Source organism: Gigantopelta aegis, chromosome 6 (genome assembly GCF_016097555.1).
Source record: "Gigantopelta aegis isolate Gae_Host chromosome 6, Gae_host_genome, whole genome shotgun sequence".
Lineage (NCBI taxonomy): Eukaryota > Metazoa > Mollusca > Gastropoda > Neomphalida > Peltospiridae > Gigantopelta > Gigantopelta aegis.
The window spans coordinates 61408086-61429370 of record NC_054704.1 but is presented as its reverse complement, the minus strand read 5'-3'; the positions used below and the strand labels follow the sequence as shown (position 1 = coordinate 61429370).

General features: G+C 34.5%; 1 protein-coding gene across 2 annotated transcripts in view; it reads right to left on the bottom strand.

Annotated features, from left to right (window-relative positions):
• The window catches only part of LOC121376336 (HBS1-like protein), a 55086-nt gene extending 36004 nt beyond the window's left edge, over nucleotides 1-19082 (bottom strand). Inside the window, exons 1-6 of one of the 2 annotated variants that reach the window (XM_041504181.1) lie at nucleotides 18926-19082; nucleotides 11758-11826; nucleotides 8776-8934; nucleotides 8306-8446; nucleotides 7078-7128; nucleotides 4168-4272 (exon numbers count right to left, since the gene is read on the bottom strand). In XM_041504181.1, the coding sequence (XP_041360115.1) occupies nucleotides 4168-4272; nucleotides 7078-7128; nucleotides 8306-8446; nucleotides 8776-8934; nucleotides 11758-11826; nucleotides 18926-18968 (568 nt within the window). In that variant the 5' untranslated portion in view covers nucleotides 18969-19082. The remainder of the gene's footprint in view (nucleotides 1-4167; nucleotides 4273-7077; nucleotides 7129-8305; nucleotides 8447-8775; nucleotides 8935-11757; nucleotides 11827-18925) is intronic. The other variant, XM_041504182.1, reaches the window with a different exon arrangement.
• Nucleotides 19083-21285: the final 2203 nt, after the last annotated feature.

Genomic DNA, 21285 nt, shown 5'->3' with positions numbered 1-21285 from the left:
AAATGTGACAATGCAAACATTAACAATGTCATGACCTCATTGTAATGGTGTATGAATACATCAGCTGATAAGCTAGGGTATTTGTTTAACATATCTTAAGTCTACTTCCACACACTTACATATAATTTATTATATAAATTTATGAAAGAAAGAAAACAAAAAACAAAGACAATGTGTGTTGTAATAAAGAAAAATATTATGAGATAAAATAAAATTTGAGATAGCACAAGCATTAGCATGACCACACATCGGATATATTCAAACACTGCAAAAAAAATAATAAACCTGTCTGGAACAAGTTACAATGACTACAAAAACAAGAAACAAGAATGTCTGTTTAAGCAAGGCTTGAAGTAATGTACACAAGCTGTAATTTACATTAAAATATTTTTCTACATGTAGGCTTGGTGTCTTTTTAAAAAGAGAGTAAATTTGTGATTACAAATCATTTGTTCTGAAATTTTATAATGGTGATGAATCGGTTCATCCACTTCATAGTTTGAGGCTTGTTATTATCCAGCAGATGAAATGTTTAAAAAGTGAACAGCTGGTAATGAACTGAGGACTCGGTTCAGTCAATATGTGGTCTGGCTAAAACTACATGTAATTAGAACAAAATGATGTTTTTTTTAATTATTCATATATGCTAAAAATTTGCTCTTTACATGATTTTTGTTAAGTTAAAAAAGGTAATAAAAATTGATGATTTTTATATTATTTAAAAAAGATATAAACCATTAATATGTGATTATTTATGGTGTATCATTAAATACATATAAACACTTAAAATGTTGCTTTCATGTGGTAAATAAGCATCACTATTACTATTTGGGGCATAAATGTGTGATTTTAATTTTAAAAATGTATTAAACATTTTGAACAGAATCCATAAATTTATAAAGTACCGGTAACTGCTTTCTCATTTATGTCATTTGCTTTTGTTTTTAATAAAGTATTAAATAATGACCCTTTTTAATTGTGTAGCATTAAAAATAAAGAAATTTAGTTATTTTATTTTCATACAGCAGACCTCACCATTTTAGGGAAGCTATCACTCTGGCTCTGTATCATACTCCTGAGACTAGTTCAAAGAGAGTACCTGGTAATTTTTATCTGCCCTTAACATGTGCATTTAGAAAAAAAATAGTACTGCAAAAGGATTCAATATCAATAGGGAAATAACGTAAATGGTTCCCCATAAACTTAGGGGAGCAATTAAACACACTCCTCAATTTGTTTCACAGTGAGGTTTTGTAAAGACAACCTTGTCCCTTTTAGCTGAATAACGCTGCACATCAATTACCTGTGTTAGCTGTAATTACTCGTTATATTCACACAACATACAGGTTATTGTCATTTTTCTAACTGTGTTAAACAGAATGCAAAAAACATTAAATAATTTCTGTTCTAATCCATTTTGAGTTTACAAAATTTGAGGCCAAATTGGCTGAACTATCATAGTAACAAGAAATCTACTGGGTACAGGATTTATTTGAGGCAATAAATGTAACAAATGTAATTGTTAATTTTTTACTATACTAACAGGCCTGGAAATAATGTTTTGGGGTGGTGCCATTCAAAATTACCTATGTCAATCAACTGGAGCCTGTCATAAAGGTAAATGTGCTCGTCACCATATGTTAAAATAATGGTTACTACTGTCCTGTATTAATTATGTACTATCATATACACCTGCAGAACTACTTTACATGATACAGTGAAACCCATCTAAACAGTACATCCACGGGCCAAACTGAGCCCAATGTAAAAGGTCTGGCTTCGATGGGTATTCAGCTTACAGGGGTTTGGAATGACGTAAAAGTCTGTGTTGTATTCTCTTCACTATTAAATATAAAAAAGTAATAAAACTGGTAAATAAAACTACAATCAAACTGTGGATAAAATGATACAATTTATAAACACTTGGATGGGGATTAAGGTGTTTTGTTCATAATCAAACAAGTTGACATTTTGTCAGACTTTCTGACATGCTGCAATTTCATTTGGAAATAAAATACATTTGATATGTTGAAAAATTAATTTTATTAAATATATGTTAAAAAAAAAATTACAACTGAAAAACAATTTATGACTGCCCGGTCAGTGCAATGAGGCCGACAAGATGTCAACGAATTCCAATCGAATATAAATTAACTTTATAAAAACAAAGCACAAAATAAACATGTGTATTTTAGTTATTTCAAAACAATGATTATATTGTATCTTTCCATTTCATTTTGATTGCGTAATTGACATTCGTAAAACCACAACTCAAGTTAAGGTAGATTAACAGCTACCTCGGAGCATGCACATATCGCACTACCTGTCTAATTGGCACTAGATTATTCGTTCACTGTTCAGAAGGGCCAATTGTCATGTTAAAAGATGTGTTGGTTGTTTGAACACATCGGCTCATTGGGCTTGTCTGGACCTATTAATAGACATGGGAAACTATTTTTCCGGGCAAACATGAAGGCATTCTGGCAACAGTTCCATAAGCATGTGCATGCTGCATGTTATAGTCAAACACGATTTTAAATATGCATTTTAAAGCATACTGCATTGAACTGCTTCAACATAGAAATACTTCATTTTGTGTTAGACAAAATGACCCTATTTATTTTAAATTTGTGACTATCAAAGCTTGACAAATGACAAATTTGTACTGGACAACATCCGGAACTGGCCACTTATTTCCAGGGATGTACTACATGTAATTATAACTGACCTTAGATTGCCGAGAAGCAACTTGTTTTCTCTCATGGTTTTTGAAAACATCAATTCATTTGTTTTCACAAGCATTACTAGAAAATGCTTCTTTTTGCTTCTGCTGGACTATATCATCAGGAGATGGTGTAGAAAAGTCAAAAGGCAAAATATGCTGAAAGGTTACCACTGAGAACATATTTTTATTTTTATTTTGATAGTTGTACGAACATTTTGGAAACTTTCTGCAATTATTTCTTTTATTAGCCTTAAAACATCTGAGACACAAGGCTTTTCCCAACAGTGAAGGATTTTGACTGCTCAGATTAAGCTGCATCTTAATCACTGAAGCAATCGACTCCATCAGAAAGATGTTTTCACTCCTACCATCTGACAAAACATCTCCACTATATAGCAATTTTGATTCATCATTACTTTCAACAAGCCTTGAATTATCTTTTGCTAACAGAGAAATTGGCTGGGATGAATGTGTGTTTGGTTTAGCATTTGACACGAAATCCATGGATGACACTTGACCCAACTTTTGAGATCTTGCCAGACTTGATAGTGACACTAAATTTAATTCAGCCTTTGTATCATGACTATTTTGTGGATTAGATATCCTTGGTGCTGGCTTATGCATTTTAGCCAAATCTGCCAATGACAGATTAATGCCAACAGGTTTATCAAAACATGGTTTTTGTTCATTACTTTCCCCGTCTACCTCTATCAAAGGCAAAGCTTTTGCGGCAATTGTTGAATTTTGCTTGGCCAAGTCCGCCAAAGAAACTATCATACTTTCTCTCACCTGTGCACTGGTACTTTCAACCCAAGCATTGGCATTTTCAATAAAATCACATTGTAAATGGGAAACAGTATTACAAGTGGGAAATCTGTGATCTTTTGCTGCCAAATTAGAAGAGGATATTGGTAATTTCCCAAAAATATTTGTGTGTTTATGGTCAAGGCTTGAAAGAGGATGATTCCCCTTTTCAGTGGATTCAGTATAACATTCTTGGGTGGAAGCCCCACCAATAGACTGTGACTGATGTTTCTTAGCCAATTCTGATAGAGAAATAGAAACTGATTCGCCAACCTTTTTGCCAGATGTTTGAGAAGTCTTGGTTAGAGGAAATTCAGGAAAACTAACAGCTTCAGCTTTGCTGTTATTTTCACTAGCTAACTTTGATAAAGAAACCAGTGAAACACAACTGACTTTGGGTCGATTATATCGATCTTCCTGATTGCACGATGAATGTGATTCGTGATTTAGTTTAACTAAATCCGACAAAGAGAGAGCTTGTTGTGTGATTGTATTGTGTTTAAGATGTGTTGTTTGATTTTTCTGCTGATGAAGGGTCTTCACACAAGCTGGACCAGCATCATGCTGTAATGTGTTGAGCTGTAAATCGGCAATCTGCGATGAATCACACCTAGATGTATTAGTGGGGAGTAACTTACAAACACCATTATCATGTGTACTATACATATTCTTATCAATGTTATTCATATCCCCAATTGCTGATAAATCAGGACAACAATCCATTTCATCATCATCACTATCTCCTTACCTTACATAAGCCAAAGACCAAAAGTGGACAAATTGTTACAGATCAAGCAGGAATCACAGTGCCGGCAATACAACACAAAATGGAGTTCCATTCAAAAGTAGTGGCCGCAGCACATAAAAAATAAACAAAAAGGCAGCCTGTTAGAAACAAACAAGTAACAGTACACTTCAAATAGCAAAAGGCTTTGAGATTGTTTGATATTTGGGAGTGACCAAGCGTAAAAGAATAGTCATTTTTGGGGAATTATTTAAACATGATCTGTGTATTAGCAACTGGAATTCATAGTGTGTGTACATAACTAAGAAACAGTACAACAACAGATCCAAACAGATTTATTAATTCATACACTTGTATATTAAAAAAAAAAAAAAAGTATTATTAATATTAATGAGGCCACATATTGCTTGTTAATATAAGTATAATAATATGCAGGGGTTACCCTGGATAAAAAACACCTGTAGCCAAAAGATTAGCCAAATGGGATTTTTATTAGCCATAATGAATTTTTTTTTTGCCAAAATTGTTTTGCGCAGTACTGTATTTACAGGTATATATGAATATGAAAATGCATCTTTTTCAGCTAATTATATACAAACTGGAATAAATGAATGACAAAACCATATTCCTTGTTCAAAATTAAAGACAGCAATGGGGGTTGGAGTAGTTAATATATTTTTTTGATTTTTCAGCGGTGGGGAGGAGATACCCTGTGCAACTACCCACCACTGCGTCTCAGGCCTATGACATTCAATCAACAAACATACAGAAATATAGGGGTGGGTGGATGTTTATGGAGGGTGTTGTTTTGTTCTCTTTTTTTTTCAAATAAAAATTTGATAGTTAATATTTTTTCCAAATTCTTTAAAATAGCATTCTTTATGTTGATTTGAATTGCTTTTTATATATATCTTATATTATATATATAGTAACCCATCAATTCCTCACCCAACAATTTAATAATTTGCACCATGTTGTTGCTGTTGTTGATTTCAGTGTTGTATTAAATGCTTGTTGTTGATTCAGCTTGTTTAATGGTATGGATAAAAATGTAGGCACTTAAGTTATTAGCATGTAGTGGATCAGGACTCGTGTCGCCATATTGCTGAAGAAATTTAAAACGTTCTCCAACAAATAACCTGTCACCTCTAAAATGGTAATGAACATTATCAACAGACAGGGTTTATTACTGTAAAGTAGACTGCAGGGCTCGAAATGCAGTGTTAGTACATGCACCGGTGCATGCTGATTTTTGCGTGTGCATGTAACTTTTAAAACTGGGTGCACGCGGTGCATGCTAATATCTTTCAAGTACTGTGTATTGCGTATACTAATATCCTGTTGTCTACCAGATTCAGACTCAAGTTGTTGAATTTTGCGTAGGCATTTCGTAATCTGTTCGCCACATGAAAACGATAACTTTTATCTTATGGGCGCATCCATTTTGTATCCCACAATCCTACTTACAACAATGGCGCCCTTTCGGTCATTTCCGTGAAATATATTTGCGAAAATTGCCGGCAATATCTCGGTTATATCCGTGAACGGTATTAGGGAAGGTGGTCGAGACAGACTTTGGGGTATCCACGCGCATAACACAGTTGTTGTCGTCAGTGACAAATTGAACTCCGCCAGATCTGTGATCAATCCAAAGTACCGTAACTGCCTTGAACATTTTCGACCTCAGATATGGGCACTTGATCAGATGATTGCGAACGTGCAGGTGCGTTACTCGCGTAATTGACTCGAAGTCAACCAGTAATTATTTCAATCGCAACTTCTTGTCGAATTCCGTAGTCTAATTTATATTATAATATTATACCAACAGATCTTATTGAGTTAAAAAAGTTGACAACTTGCTTAATACAAAACACAAATATTCGTACGTTTTTGTAATAGGCCTATTATAGATTTCTGTAAGGCGTTTACGTTGGGTGAAATTTTCAAATTTGATCAAGAATCAGTAATAAATGCAGTTGTATAACGTTCCGGAACTGTTAATAAATAAATATAGGTATTGCCGAAAAAACAACAACGAAGTTGCCTTATTTTTGGTGCATGCAATTTTTTTTTCAGCATGCACCTGGTGCATGTAGATTTTTTTTTTCATTTCTAGCTGGACTGTCCCATCTAAAATCACAGAATTGGTTATCTTGAATGGTCTTTTTTGCTCAAAAGTACCAATAGGCCCAACAGTATGCATTTTTTCTTCAGATTTTTTCATAGGGTAAAAAATCCTGTAAACCCGTTTCATTATGTTAAATAATGCACTTTGAAATATGCTTAATTAAATAGTTTATTATATTATCAGAGCATTAATGTTGTTTTACAAGTCAGACTGATCAAAGCGAAGTGCCTTGCTGTATATTACTGTGTTTGTTTACTTTCTGCAATACAGGAGTGAACAGAAGCCAACGTCACTTCCCTTCCAAGATATAGTACCCGCCGCGGCGTAAAAGAAACAAAATGGTTGCCCCCATTTAGCAGAAATAATCATGTTTTTTTAAATTAATTCTAAAATTACCTGTTTTTCATTTCTTAAAGTGTCATTATGTGTTGGTGGTCCGGGTAAGCATCTTTCCAAAACATAAGACTCATATTTGAATCTGTACTGTTAATAATTGCAATAAGTGTTCCATAAGAATTAAAATCGTAACCTACATGTACAGTATATTTACAATCATGTTGTGGCATACACTTAGGGCCAAGGACCCTATTGGTTACCGAGGTGAACAAATATTATACCCAAGCAGAATTAGGTGTAAGCATACTTAAATGAATGTTTAAGTAATGCAAAACTAACCTTGAGATCTGTTTCTTCTAGAACGTGGAGCCCGTTGAGGTTTTGGTACATCTAGAAAAAAATTACTTCTTTAGTGTACATGTTTAAGCAATCAAAATTTGTTCATTAACGTCAGGAACAATACAATCTATTAAAGCAAAATATATTACCTCTATTTTCATATCTCCTAAGTTCAAGGGTCATAACTATGAAAAATGGGTAAACTTAATGTGCAACTATATAAAATTTCGTCTTAATATCTTTAAGCACTGAAAAAAAGTGTCTGGAAAACACAAATTTTCATATCTCGTAAGTTCAGGGGCCATAACTCTGTCACAAATGGTAATCAGATACTAGTAATCAAATCCTCTCCAGTTGAAAAGTTAGAGGAGAACTGACTTCGACCTACAGACTGAATCTAGCTTTAGCCCTGGTTTCATATTTGACATGCGTGTAACATAATTAATCACTATAGGACAATTAACACAAATTAATCAAATTGTTAGTGTCATAGCTGTACAGGTGTATGTGTGTGTATGGTGGGAGGGGAGAGACAGGGCTTTCTCAAACACTGGGGAATCAATTGTTTTTAGATATAAAAAGAAATGTTCAAATGGTAATCAAATATTAATCAACATTTAGGTCTCTGCTAAAATAACCATGCACCAAAATCAGGTGTGCAAGTGCCACCGATCTACGATGAGTGATTGTTGGCTAGTGTCTTCCTAGCATAATGGGAACTGTAAACTTGTTAAAAGTGTCATATGATAACCTATAGGTTACCAACCTCATAATTTATGATAACCTGTACATAGGTTTAACACATTATAAAAGTCTATATGCTTATTTTACACCTGCCATGGCAATGCCATGCAAACTGTAGGCATGTGATGTCATCAGAAATTTGAGTGTGGACTCAAAAGATTTATAAGGGCCCTAATTCCAGAAAATAAAATTTATTTTCAGGGTGGTTTATAAAATAATAATTAAAATGTAAAGTATTAATATTCAATAAAATATGTAATACATACAAGATGTATTGTAGATGTATTAAGATACCAAGATCAACATCCAAAGAAAGAATTAAATTAAAATAATTTTATTAAAAGACTGACTTGTATGTTCAACTGGATATAATTTTTAGATTAAAAAGATTCTAATTTAGATGATTGTGGGATTAGCAAAACATGTGAGATTAGATTTTTTTTCAAGACTAACATCACATTGAACAAATTTAATTTCCACTCACCTTGTCCCTGCTGAGTCAAAAGTTCATTGAGTGATGCTTGTACATCAAAATTGTTTTTAATGATTGCTTCTGTAATGGTTTGTTCAGAAGTAGTTTCACCTAGAACGTTGTGAATTTCTTCTAAACAACTATTCAATCGAGCTATAAAATAGAAAAACCAAACATAATATGATATATTATCATAAAAAAACATGACAAAATTAAATAATTTGTAAGAGAAACCCCTATAAAATTTTATAAAACTAAGTACCGGTAACTGCAGAACACATTCAACATTATTCAACATTATAAGTGGATTTATGTAGGTAAACAAAGAATACTTTCTAAGATGACAACAACAAAAATCATAGACAAGAAATAAAAGCAGTAAAAACAGAATCAAGTGGGAAAATGTCTTCTTTTTTTTTTTTTACTTTTTGTAGCGTAACCAATGCAACATGTACAGTATTATTTTCAAAGTACAACAATACCTGTGTCAATATCATTTAGCTGCTTCCTTATCTTTCCTGTGGACAATTCCTGCAGCTTTTCATCATCATCATCTTCTTCGTTGTCTTCTTCCGGGATATCTGGTTCAACCATGTACGACGCCATGGTGTGCTCATCACGGTTGAAGGTAAACTGAGCAGCTAAAACAAAAACAAACATTTTACACAAGTTCCCTCAGAATAAAATAAGCTACTTGTTTAAAAAAAAAAAAAAAAACCTATTAGGGGTATTTGTATGTACCAAAATGTATGATTGCAAATTCTGTAATTTTGAAATGACAATACATTTCCTGATTGAAGATGCAGAGCATTTCCCATGTCACAGTTCAATTTTCAAGGTGCTTTGCAATACCCAGTTACCAAAATACTTACAACTATATTTTACTATTTGGTAATTAACCCAGCAAACTATATAATTTTCCAATCAGTACAGAACTTTTTTTTTTTTTTTTTTTTTTTACATTTCAGGCAGGTCCCGAACATGCCGGGTGCCCCATTTATTTCATAAAGCCTCCTTATTTACAATAAACCAGGTTCTCCTTGAATGTGACCAATAAAAATCTACATATGAGTGTAAGTGCTTGTTTCAAAATAATATACATTTTAGTTAGTGCATGTTTGTGTTTTTGTTTTCTTTATATTATTAGTGTGTGTGACTTAGGTGGTGTGTATTTATAATATCTTAACCTGGTTGACGGACCTGGCCTCCAAAGCTACAAGCCGGGGGGTCCAGGTCTATTTTGTTCTACAGTTTGTGCAATTTGCCAATCTTTATCATAATTTATATGTAATATCAAGGGCGTCATTGCACGATGCGATGACTCCCTTGAAGCACCAGTGATTTAGGAATTTTTCTTTTCTGTTTGGCCACTCTAAGAAGGCGAAATATTCTACTTCAACCCTTGAATATATTAAGTGTTTGAAAAGAGCCATTTCATTACATGGCTTATCTCCCTCTAAAAGTTTTCTGGATGTCCATATTACCCTTATCGCTTTACTCCAGAGAAAAATTCCCAATTGCGATGCATAATCTCCAGGCTTATGTTTTATGCCGAAAATCATGGCATACGGATTCAAACGGAAATTGTTGCCAAAAAGTTTTTTAAAGATCGGTTCAATTTGCTTTATAAATAGTTTTGTTTTGTTGCAGTGAAAAAAGGCATGCAAGACTGAGTCCACTCCGTTGCACACAAGGCACTCCGGAGTGGTCGCAATCTTCCAGTCATATAGATGTTTTTTAACTGCAATTACGTTTCTAATCATTTCATAAATTAAATCATAGTCGGGATTTTCAATGAAACCTGAGTTTAATGTTTTCCAAATGTTTTGCCAATTTATGGTTTCATTAAAGGCTATATTCCACCTGGTCTTAAATGATGCATCTTTGTAAGTTCTTAATAACAAGACTGCGTATATGTCTTTAGTTTTTTCGCGTCTGTCACGTCTATTTTCGTATCACCTATATTGATACGAAAGATGGCGTCTAAGTCACCATCAAGGGGGTCTTCATTTTGTAGCGTCCATAGTAATGTCCGCGAAAGTTGTCCTGTAGGTCTTTTAATTGACGATGAAATACCGCGCTAGTTGAAACACCGGCGAAGTCCAAAAAGTCGTTCGTCCCCGAGTCCCAAATGTCTTTGACTAAATTTAGTCTTTCTCTACATATACTTGTGTATGTTTTGTTGGATATAAAAGGGTTTTCGTGTAACGGTTCATAAATTATCTGTTGGTAGCTGTTAGTGTCTCTAGTAGTGTCAAGGTCCTTCCATGTTAAGAGTATTTCCCTGTAGATATTCGGCATTGAGATGAAATTATCTTTTTTATTTATGATTTTACATTTTAGAACATGTCTTTCAATATTTAAGTTTTTGTATTGGCCTAAAAAGTGATCCGCTAAGGATTTCCAGTGGCCATCGCCCTCTGAACTTAAAAAATCTACTTACAAATTTAATTCTTTGTGCTTTAATTTTTTGCCGAATATTTACGACACCCAACCCGCCTAACTCCTTAGGTAGTTGAAGTTGCTCTTTTGATATAAAATGTTTTTTATAACTCCAAATAAAGTCAAAAATAATTTTATCGATTTGTTTAGCGTATTTTTCCGGTAATTCCAAAACGTTAGATAGGTACCAAATGCCGCTAGTGGCAAGCGAATTTACTGCTACTACTTTACCATGTAATGTTAATTTACGATTACTCCACATGTTTAAAATAGTTTTGATTTTTTGAATTTTTGGTTCCCAATTATCGACTGACACATCTACGTTACCAAAATAGAAACCTAAAATTTTGATTTTTTTCGTTTGTCCATCTTATATCAATAGGCGTAGTTTTCTCTTTCCTAAGTCTCCCCATTAGGAAACCAGTGGTTTTCTGAAGGTTGACTTTGGCTCCAGAAGCACGTTCGTATATATTTAAGACTTTAAACAATCGTTTAACTGAGTCTAGGTCTGATAAGGTCGCGTTGCCGTCGTCTGAGTAGCCCACCCACTTACTAACGAAGCCATCAGGTAGATTTATTCCATTAATTTTTGTATCTTCCCGAACAGCTTCCGCCAAAGTTTCTGCTACTAAAACAGAACTTTATTGCCAACAGTAAACATTTAAAAACTTAATAACTGTATGTTTCTCTCTTTATTTCTCTGTCAGCGTTTTCTTTCTCTCCCCTTTCATGTTTCTCCTACTCCACTTCTCTCTAACTTTTTCTATGTTTCTTTAATCTTCAGTCAATTTTGTATCACTACTGACTACTTTATGTTAAGTTATCAATTACTGTTGTTTATTACTACTATCAGTTATTTGTATGCTATTATTGTCCATCATTTTACTTTAGTTTAAATGAATGTATCCATTTTAAATTGTGCAGAAAGGCCCTAATATATATCAACATGTAAACCTGTGGACCAATCCCATCATGACACAAAAGATGGAATAAATAGTGTTTAAAACAACTACTATGTGTACCTGTTGCTGGAGAAATGCAGTAGTTATCTTCAAATGAATGGCCATAGTGATCATCATCTTCATCCAACTCTAGAAAAATAATTCTGTTACGTTAAAACAAACAATAATCATGTTAGTGATGTGCAGTTAACTGTGGGGGAAAAAAGAGGTTTTATTTCACAACACACTCAACACATTTCACTTCCATGGCATTAGACATACATGTAGATATGGTTATGGACCACACAATTAAAGGATAGCCACTGCCGCCACTTCATGGGCTATTCTTTTTAATTAGCAGTAACAGATCTCTTATATGCACCATCTTACATATACTATAGGATAGGATAGGATATATTTCCTTGGAATTTTGAATTCAAAAAGTGGTTTTCAGCAAGTATTTTTGCTTGACAACAATGGTGGCATGTCACGGTCATTTTCAGGGATCGATAGCTTATTGTGACAGCTAATTTGATAATAAATTTGATTGTTTTACCTACAACGAAAATCAATGAATTGTAGTTTGTTTTTAAAAAAAACATTCTGGTCAGAAAACCAGTCATTGGGAATAATGGACATAAATACTAGACAGCTGGCAACAAGTGCCCGTATGTAAACGTGACTTTTTCAATTTTTTGCCTAATTTTTATTAACATTAATTGATCTAAAATATAAACAAAATTTTAAAAACCCTTGAAAATAATACTTACCAATTCAAATATGAACTTTATTTTATGTATTTATAATACATTTAAGTGAATACTGTAAATCATGAAATTAATGCGAGCAAGTAATTAATGCGAAAAATGCGGCGAACACATCGACGCAATAATAACTTGACGCATTTTGTTTAGTCTCATTCCCAATAAAAAAAATGTGCAGGATTTTACTATAATACTTCTAAATAAAATAAAACTTTTATAATATAAAGATGAAACAAAATACAAAAACCATTTTTTTTAAACGTCTTTTTGTGAATACTTCAAGAATCTTTCTTTCGTTTCGATGTTGTCATTCTATTTTCACTTTCCTGGAATATCATAGCGGTTATATAATACAGTGATGTTCCAAATGTTTTGTTTTTAAAAAGCTCATTTTGCGATGTGAGTATTTTTCAAATTTTCTTACACTTCTGGAATACTGTATACATTTAAACGGTTTTGAACTTTTGTAAAATTATAATCAACAAATTTTATTATTAAATATATTCCTTTAAAAATTAAACAGTAGAAAATTATATAACCGTAACCAACAATCCGTGCGTATTTCTTCAAACCATTTGGCTCTACTCTATACGCATTAATAAAAATATGCATTTTTGTTCACTCATGTACGGGTGCAATAATATCATGATGTATTAATTACATGATTTACAGTATATGTCAGTAAAAATTATAAACTTGTACCCACTCAACATGATTTTTGTCCAAAATTAATCCAGTAGTCTAAAGGTTCACATATTTTTACTTATTTTTTTTTATAAATACATAAAATGACATTCATTTATGAAAGGGTAAGTATTATTTTTGTGAGGTTTTAAAATTATGTGATATTTCAGTTAATTTTGTTTAAAATTTTGTTTAAAAATTGATAGTCTATTCCATCTTGTCTACTTTATCAATTTTATTGTCCCAAAAATTATGTTCTAAACGAAAATGGTGTACTTCACAGTGTTCTAGCTAGCAATAAATAGAGGGGCACTGCGCCCTGCCCCCGTTTTGTGCCGCCCTGCTGTATTTGTTTCCGCACCGCCCCTGATTATCACTGCCCTGCCCTAATTCATTGTCAAATAAAAATACAACATTTTGCTTTCCTCTCAAAGCGTGTACAGTCTTGTTACAAGTCTGAATTCCCAGCTAAAAAACATTTGACAATACAATACATTGTTTGGCCACAGGTGTGAAAGCCGACAGCAGTAAAGTGGTTTGTTTTTTCTTTTCTATTGTTAGTCGATATGACTGCAGATGAGCGGACATGCAGTCTTACAAAGCTTGAATGCGAAGTAATCCTCACACCGTCATGCACATAACCACACACCACCTAGCAAGTTCAAGTTCTTTATTGCGTTAAGTTTTCCAACTTATCAGCATTATAACAATGAAATACAATATTATGTACAATAGTGCGGAACAATGGTGGAGAATGACTTACATAAATACCGATAAAACAATCCATCTATATCTATATATAAACAATCGGCAATATGGGTTACACAAATATAAATATATTAAGTTGTTTGTAGTAATAGCATATCCCTCATTTTGTTCGCCTGTAGTAAGTATTTGCCAAGGTTATTTATCTCCTTATTGTTTGTAGTTGACAATAGCTGTATTAGTTTAAAAGCACTGGGGTTCTTGGAGTAGTATTTCTTAATAAATCTATTGCTTAAAGTTTCGTATCGTGGACACTGAAGAATAAAATGAAACTCATCCTCAATCTCATTAATATTACATAATGTACATACTCTTTGTGTTCTCTCGATATACCTACCAGCTTCAATATTTAGCCTGTGTGCACAAATTCTCGCATTTTCGTTTTTTTTTTTAATATTACGTTAATCAATTGGCTAGATGAAAGTAGACCATCATGATAAACTTCAACAGAACGTCAAATGCGAAATTTATTTTGATAAGTAAATTTTGGAAAGTAATTTTTGCCTTTGCAAATACCCAGACCAAGATACATATAGTTTTAACTGATGTCAGTAGTCCTTATCAATGACACATTGATTGCATCTTTATAATATGGCACAGAGTAAACTAGCAACACTGGTTATTTGGTCTATGTAGGCATAACTGTGTCTTGTTAAAAGCATGTCTGCAAAAGTTATTTAATGAAATCTATCTAGACCTTGACATGCAATAATAGCCGTTTTTAAATGCAGTGAGCAACTTGTTACAAATATATCCGTATATCAATTTTTTAATTTTTTTGTTCTTTTATTTATTTATTTATTTTTATTTATTTCTAATCATTCTCTTTTTTTTTCTTTTTTTTCATTTCCTGATTTCTTTTAATTATTTCATTTATTTATTTTAAATTACATTTGGGCGTGATATTAAATGGTATAAATACTATATATAATAGAAAAAAGAATAGGATTCTTTTAGGTGATCCAACCTTTTGTAAAACATTTTAATAGTTAAAGTTTGATTTTATTTAACGACACCACTAGAGCATATTGATTTATTAATAATCGGCTATTGGATGTCAAACATTTGGTAATTTTGAAATTTAGTCGTAAAGAAAAAACCGCTACATTTTTCTTTTAGTAGCAAGGGATCATTTATAATACACCATCCCACAGACTGGATAGTATATAGCATGGCACATACCAGTCGTGTTGCACTGGCTGGAACGAGATTGGTTTAATAGTGTCTATATTTAGTACATTAGTACAATAATATTGCAAACGGTGATGAATGTACCGTTTCATCAAACATCCAAATTTAATAATAATAAATTTGGGTTTAGAAATTGATTGTCTCCCTCCCTCCAAAAACGTTTTGTAAATTAAAACCAGCATAGATATTTCTACATATATGATATTTATGAATGTAAAAAATTCGATCATATCCAGCACTTGCCTCAAAAATAATACTTTCGCGTTAAAAATGACCTACAATTAAATTAGCGCCCTGCCCCATCAAAATCCCAGCTAGAACACTGCTTCAGATTGTCATGCAATTATCTGTGATGAACCTGCTTGTGCCATTTTGTACTGTATTATACAGACTAAAAGAGCATGCGACAAGACACATGATCAAATTGACTGCTTTGATCGATCAGTGAACGGACCTTACTTGGGGTGGGTTGGTGTTCATTGTTGCTGATGAAGTGTTATAAATTACAATGGCACAAAAATAATAACATTACAGTGTTCTCGCTGCTTCATTTCACCCCTGGTCCACCCTGCTATTGCATTTTGCTGCCCTCCTTTCACATTCTGCTACCACCACCCATTATTTTCCTGCATCCTACTATATTTCACAGCACCCAGCTCCGCTATTTCAAAATGCACACTTTTTTACACACTGAAAATCAATCAGTCTACACACTAGACATCAAAGAAAACAAGATGCAGTGTACACGGAAATGCAAAGTTCTGATGAAAAACTCCAGTACCGTAACATAATTTAACAGTATTTTTAACAGCCTCTATTGTGTCCCATACCAGTATAATATTTTATGTTTGATACACATTTTCTTTGAGCAATTAAAACATTTTATTATTGTTTCAGCAATCTCCGACTGAAAAACATCTACATGTAATTTGGCACCAAATTTGTCATTTGATCAGAACAGTCATTCTGCAAATCATGAAAATATGTTTTTTACACATCACTTGTTGACATAAAAATCCATTCAATAGCCTCTATAGATATCCCACATTAGGGGATCACTTTAAAAAACATCTTTATTATTTATCAGATATCTTGAAATCTTTAAAGCCGCACACCCTAGTTCCATCCAGCGAAAATAAATTATAATTTGGTTAATCTACAAACATGTAACACACTTAGATCACGTTTTTATCAAATGGAGTGAAAAAGCAGGTTTTATATCGATAAATACCATGGGAATCCCCATGTCCCAATTGCTTGAAATAATTTTGAAAGTTAGTATTCTGATGTCACCGGTAGATGTCGCTCGAAGCACAACAATGCCTACGTCACAACAAATTTCACAGACTTGGGGTGCGTTCGTTTCACCTCTCCTGGACATGTTCCAACTGTTCTGTCCTGGTTGTATCCCCTATCCAGATATCGTAAGACTTAGCAAAATTATTGGTTTTAAAGGTTTGTAACATTTTGTATTGAGACACTTACTTTTCTGAACTTTATTGTTACTGAAAATGTTCACGAACTGTGAATAAAAATATCACAAATGAACAACAACAAATCGGATGTTGATTGCGCGAACCGTGCACGAGAAAACAAACCGAACCAAAATGATAACGGTCACGTGATATACCAACGTCTGTGACATTAAAAATAGATTGGACCTCGCTTTCTTAACGGTTTTTTCTCGACAGAACGTCTTGTGAAAAAATGCAAAAAATGCATTTCGTGGTTTTACAAACATCAGGATTACCAAAAAGCACTTCAGGTGAATGGAAATGTATATTCTAAATAATAAAATGTAAGTAAAGTGCAATTTTATTTATGAAAAATGGGGTTTAATAGCGAAAAACAACACCGTAATGGTTAACAAATAGCCGTAACTAGGGGGTGTCCCTTTAATCAATTGGCAAATTTAGCGAGTGCCAGAGCTAGTAAAAAGGGCAAAAAAGTTGGTAAACTGTACAAGCTGACTCATCTTTTATTGGTTGAATCAGAGATATTGTTGGTCTGACATTCATGGGCATTCGCTGGTTGAACCGAAGATACTGTTAGAGGGAGGGGGGGGGGGGTGGGGGGGGAGGGGGGGGGGGGGGGGGGGGGGGGGGGGGGGGGGGGGTGTGGGCGGTGGGGGATGGGGGGGGGGGGTGGGGTTCATTTTTGCGGAAATAATTTCATGAAAAGAAAAATATTTTGTTTCAAAATACAGTAGGGTCTTTCAAGAAAAACATTTTGTTTCAAAATACAGTAGGTCTTTCCACAACATCGATATACAGTAACCAAGCTATTCCTTCTTTTTTTGTTTGCTTTATTATTTTTTAATAAAGGGTAAAGTGGGAGATTGCACAACCGCCCTCCTATAATTTTAACTCAGCCAGAACACTAGACATTATTTTCATCTAAAGTTAGTAAAAAAAAATTGTTAAATTTATATTGACGTTTAAATATAATGGAAGTCAAGACTTCCGAACATTCCAGATTTTAGTTCATTCAGTAGAGCTGGGCGGTATTGAAATTTTAGGTTCAGTATCGGTATCGGTATTTCGAGGGTGATTTACCTCGGTATCAGTACGGTATTCAGTATTGATACAATACCAATACCATTACTGATATTGAGTGACAGTATTATCAGTATGCTGAGCTTTAAAATGCATACCAGAGTCTCACTCGCTAATGTCATCGAAATAAAAAAATTAAATTCCACACACAAGGCCCTCATCTCTCTTCTTTTCAGCTATTTTGCGTTCGTCAGATATATTGTTAGTGTTTTACTAAATGAGAGATAAAAAATTTCAATACCGAAATTTCGTTATTTTGAAATTTGCTCAGTACGGTAAATCGGTATTAACACAATACCGCCCAGCTCTATCATTCAGGCTTAGGGTTAGTAATTAGCATGCATGCTGGAATGTTTGGAATTTTGTCATTGTTGTAAATCCTGGTTGCCCATAACATGACAGCGTACACTGGCAGTGGTACAGTATCATCTGATTTATCATGGAAATTAACCAATGGAAAAAAGGTATATATGCCAGTAACTGTATTAGAATAAAAAGTCTGTCACGAGCTGATTGGCATGAGTTTGACCCTTACCCCCCTTTCAATGGTCAGGGTTAGTTTTAGGGTTAGTCTTTAGAGCCTTTAATATAGAGGGGTACGGATCGAACTCTTCAGAGCTTGTAGAATTTTTATAAAATCCACTAGCCTTGGGATCAGTGATTTACAAAATGTACTAGCCCTGATTAAAAATTCACTAGCCTTACTTTACTTTAAGTTCATACAATTTTACTAAATAAGAGTAATAATCAGATATGTCACCTAAAACGGGAGATAGAGCTTGAAAACACTAACATTGGCGGGTGGGGTGAGGGCAGGATATTCATATTTACAAAATAGACGTAACAGCAACATTTGACTAACAAAAATTCACTAGCTGTTGGGCATGGCAATAGCAGTTATTTACTAGCCCAACATTGAATATCACTAGCCACGGGAGTGGGGCTACCATAATCTAGAAGGCTAAGAAGCCCTGCTCTTTCCAGTTGGTTTTGGGGTCAGTTAACCAGCATAATGCATTCATTTTTCACACTATCCCAAACCTTTCTCTTACCCCATGCTTTGCTGTTTTATTTCCTGCAGGCCATAAATATATTTTTTAGCAGGTCATATTTCTCTTGGCGATCTGGGTTTTTTTAAATAACAGCAGGCCATATTTTATTCCCTATTTCGAGCCTTTTTTATTGTACGCAGTAGATCCATCCATTGAAACAGGTCCCCCACCGAAACAGGTCACCTGACAACATAGACTTGGGGTACAATCGGAAGAGTTGTCAAATCAGCTAACATACCATCGTCAATATTCATTGACCGTACTGCTCGATGACGAGCCATGATGGCACACCTTTCCTCTTAGGGGTTCATTAACTGATGAAATAACACTTTCATATGCCCCATTTGCCAACACAGCACACTTGACCGTAACTCGTCTTGTCAATTTCGGGTCTATTTCCGGTTACGCTAAATAACGTAAAAAGCCGAAAAAAAATAACATAACGATTTCCCATTATTATTGTAGTTGGTCTAGCTCATTCGGCAGAGCACTCGCCTGAAGTAAATGCATTGTAGGATCGAACCATCTCAGAGGACCCATTCTCCGATTGTTTCTCCCCCCCCCCCCCATACCAACCAGTGCTTCACAACTGGTGTATCAAAGGCCGTGGTAGCCTATATGTTGTCGTGTCTGTGGGAAAGTGAATATATATGTTTATATAAAGATCCCTTGCTGCTAATGGAAACCTGTAGCGGGTATCCTCTAAGACTACTTACGTGTCGAAAATAAAAAATTACAAAACGTTTGACATCTAATAGTCGATGATTAATAAATCAATATGCTTTAGTAGTGTTATTAAACAAAACAAACAAGGAGCGGGACGTAGACCACTTGTAAAGTGCTCGCTTGTTGCGCGGTCGGTTAGGGAGCGATCGCCGTCGGTGGCCCATTGGGCTAGTTCTCGTTAAAACCAGTGCACCACAATTTCTATATAAGAGGCCGGCCGTGGTATGTGCTACCCTGTCTATGGATGGAGCATATAAAACATCCCTTGCTAGTTATGGAAAAAAAAATGTAGCGGGTTTCCTGTCTAGGACTTTATGTCAAAATTACCGTTTGACATCTAAAAGCCAATCATTCTCTACTGTCGTTAAACAAAACAAAAAGTGGATGTACACAAAATACAAACAGGTATTATATGTAAGGAAAGTAGTCCCTAAAATCGAGTTTGTGGGGTCAAGTGTCAAACACATTATATTCTACATTTGCTTGAGATGCGATGGGTCGAGTTTCTTTCCATATTTCCTCACGACTGATATTAAAAGGCCGTTATATGTACTGTCCTGTCTATGGAAAAATGCATTGCGACGACTTACCCAATACTATAATTACCTAATACCTTCCCAATACGTATATAGCCAAAACAACCATCGATCGCCATTCTTCGATAGCACTTGGCTGTATTTTTGTGATAGTGTCATCAGATCCCCGTCGGTGGGCCTGTTGGGTTATTTCTCGTTCCGGCCAGTGCACTGCGACTGGTATATCAAAGGCCATGATATGTGCTATCCTGTATGTGGGATAGTACATATAAATTACCCTTTGCTATTACTGGAAAAATGTAGCGGGTTTCCTCTCTAAGACTATACGTCAAAATTACCAAATGATTGACATTTAATAGCCGGTGATAAATCAATCAATGTGCTTTTGTGGTGTCGTTAAACAAACCAAACTCACTTACACTGGCGTAGGAAACGGGAGGGGGGGGGGGGTGCAAGGGGGCACGTGTCCCCCATTTTGTAGCAGCAGCGATGGTTTATATATATATATATATATATATATATATATATATATATATATATATATATATATATATATATTTCTTACCTTACACACCCATTGGTGAGAACACCTAGCCCGAGTACTCTGACAGTAAGAGAGCTAGACGGACATTTGGACAGTTATATACGCTCTCATCCAAATGTCCGTCTAGCTCTCTTACAGTCAGAGTACTCGGGCTAGAGAACATCATGTGTTATTTTTGATAACACACAGTTGTTTACACATGTACATGTTTTAACAATTTCAAGACATACGACTGGCTGCTCCTAGGTGATGATCAGGTCACCAATGCCATACGTCCAATAAAAAATAGCACGGTGGAAATCGATTACACTGTGACGTAAAGTTAACATTGCAATCATGCGTCTGTGACGCATAAGGCAGCTACAAGTGCAAATGGTTGTAAATATATTTTAGTCGATAAAGATGTTAAAATTTGCTTAAAACCTTGTTTTTGAAGATTTGTAAGAAATTAAATAATACATTCGTATCCATTGGATACCATTTATCTCACAACTCGTTGTTTAAAAACGTATCAAAATCGTTTTCGCTCGTTAGATACCTTTTAAAATAACTCGTTCTGAGATAAATAGTACCTAACGGCCACTTGTGTATTATTCTCTCTCTCTCTCCCCCTCTCCTCTCTCTCTCTCTCTCTCTCTCTCTCTCTCTCTCTCTCTCTCTCTCTCTCTCTCTCTCTCTCCCTCCCTCCCCCTCCCTCTATCTCTAAATCCTCCCCCTCTCCCCCCTCTTTCTCTGTCTCTCTCTGTCTCTCTGTGTGTGTGTCTCTCTCTCTCTCTCTCTCTCTCTCTCTCT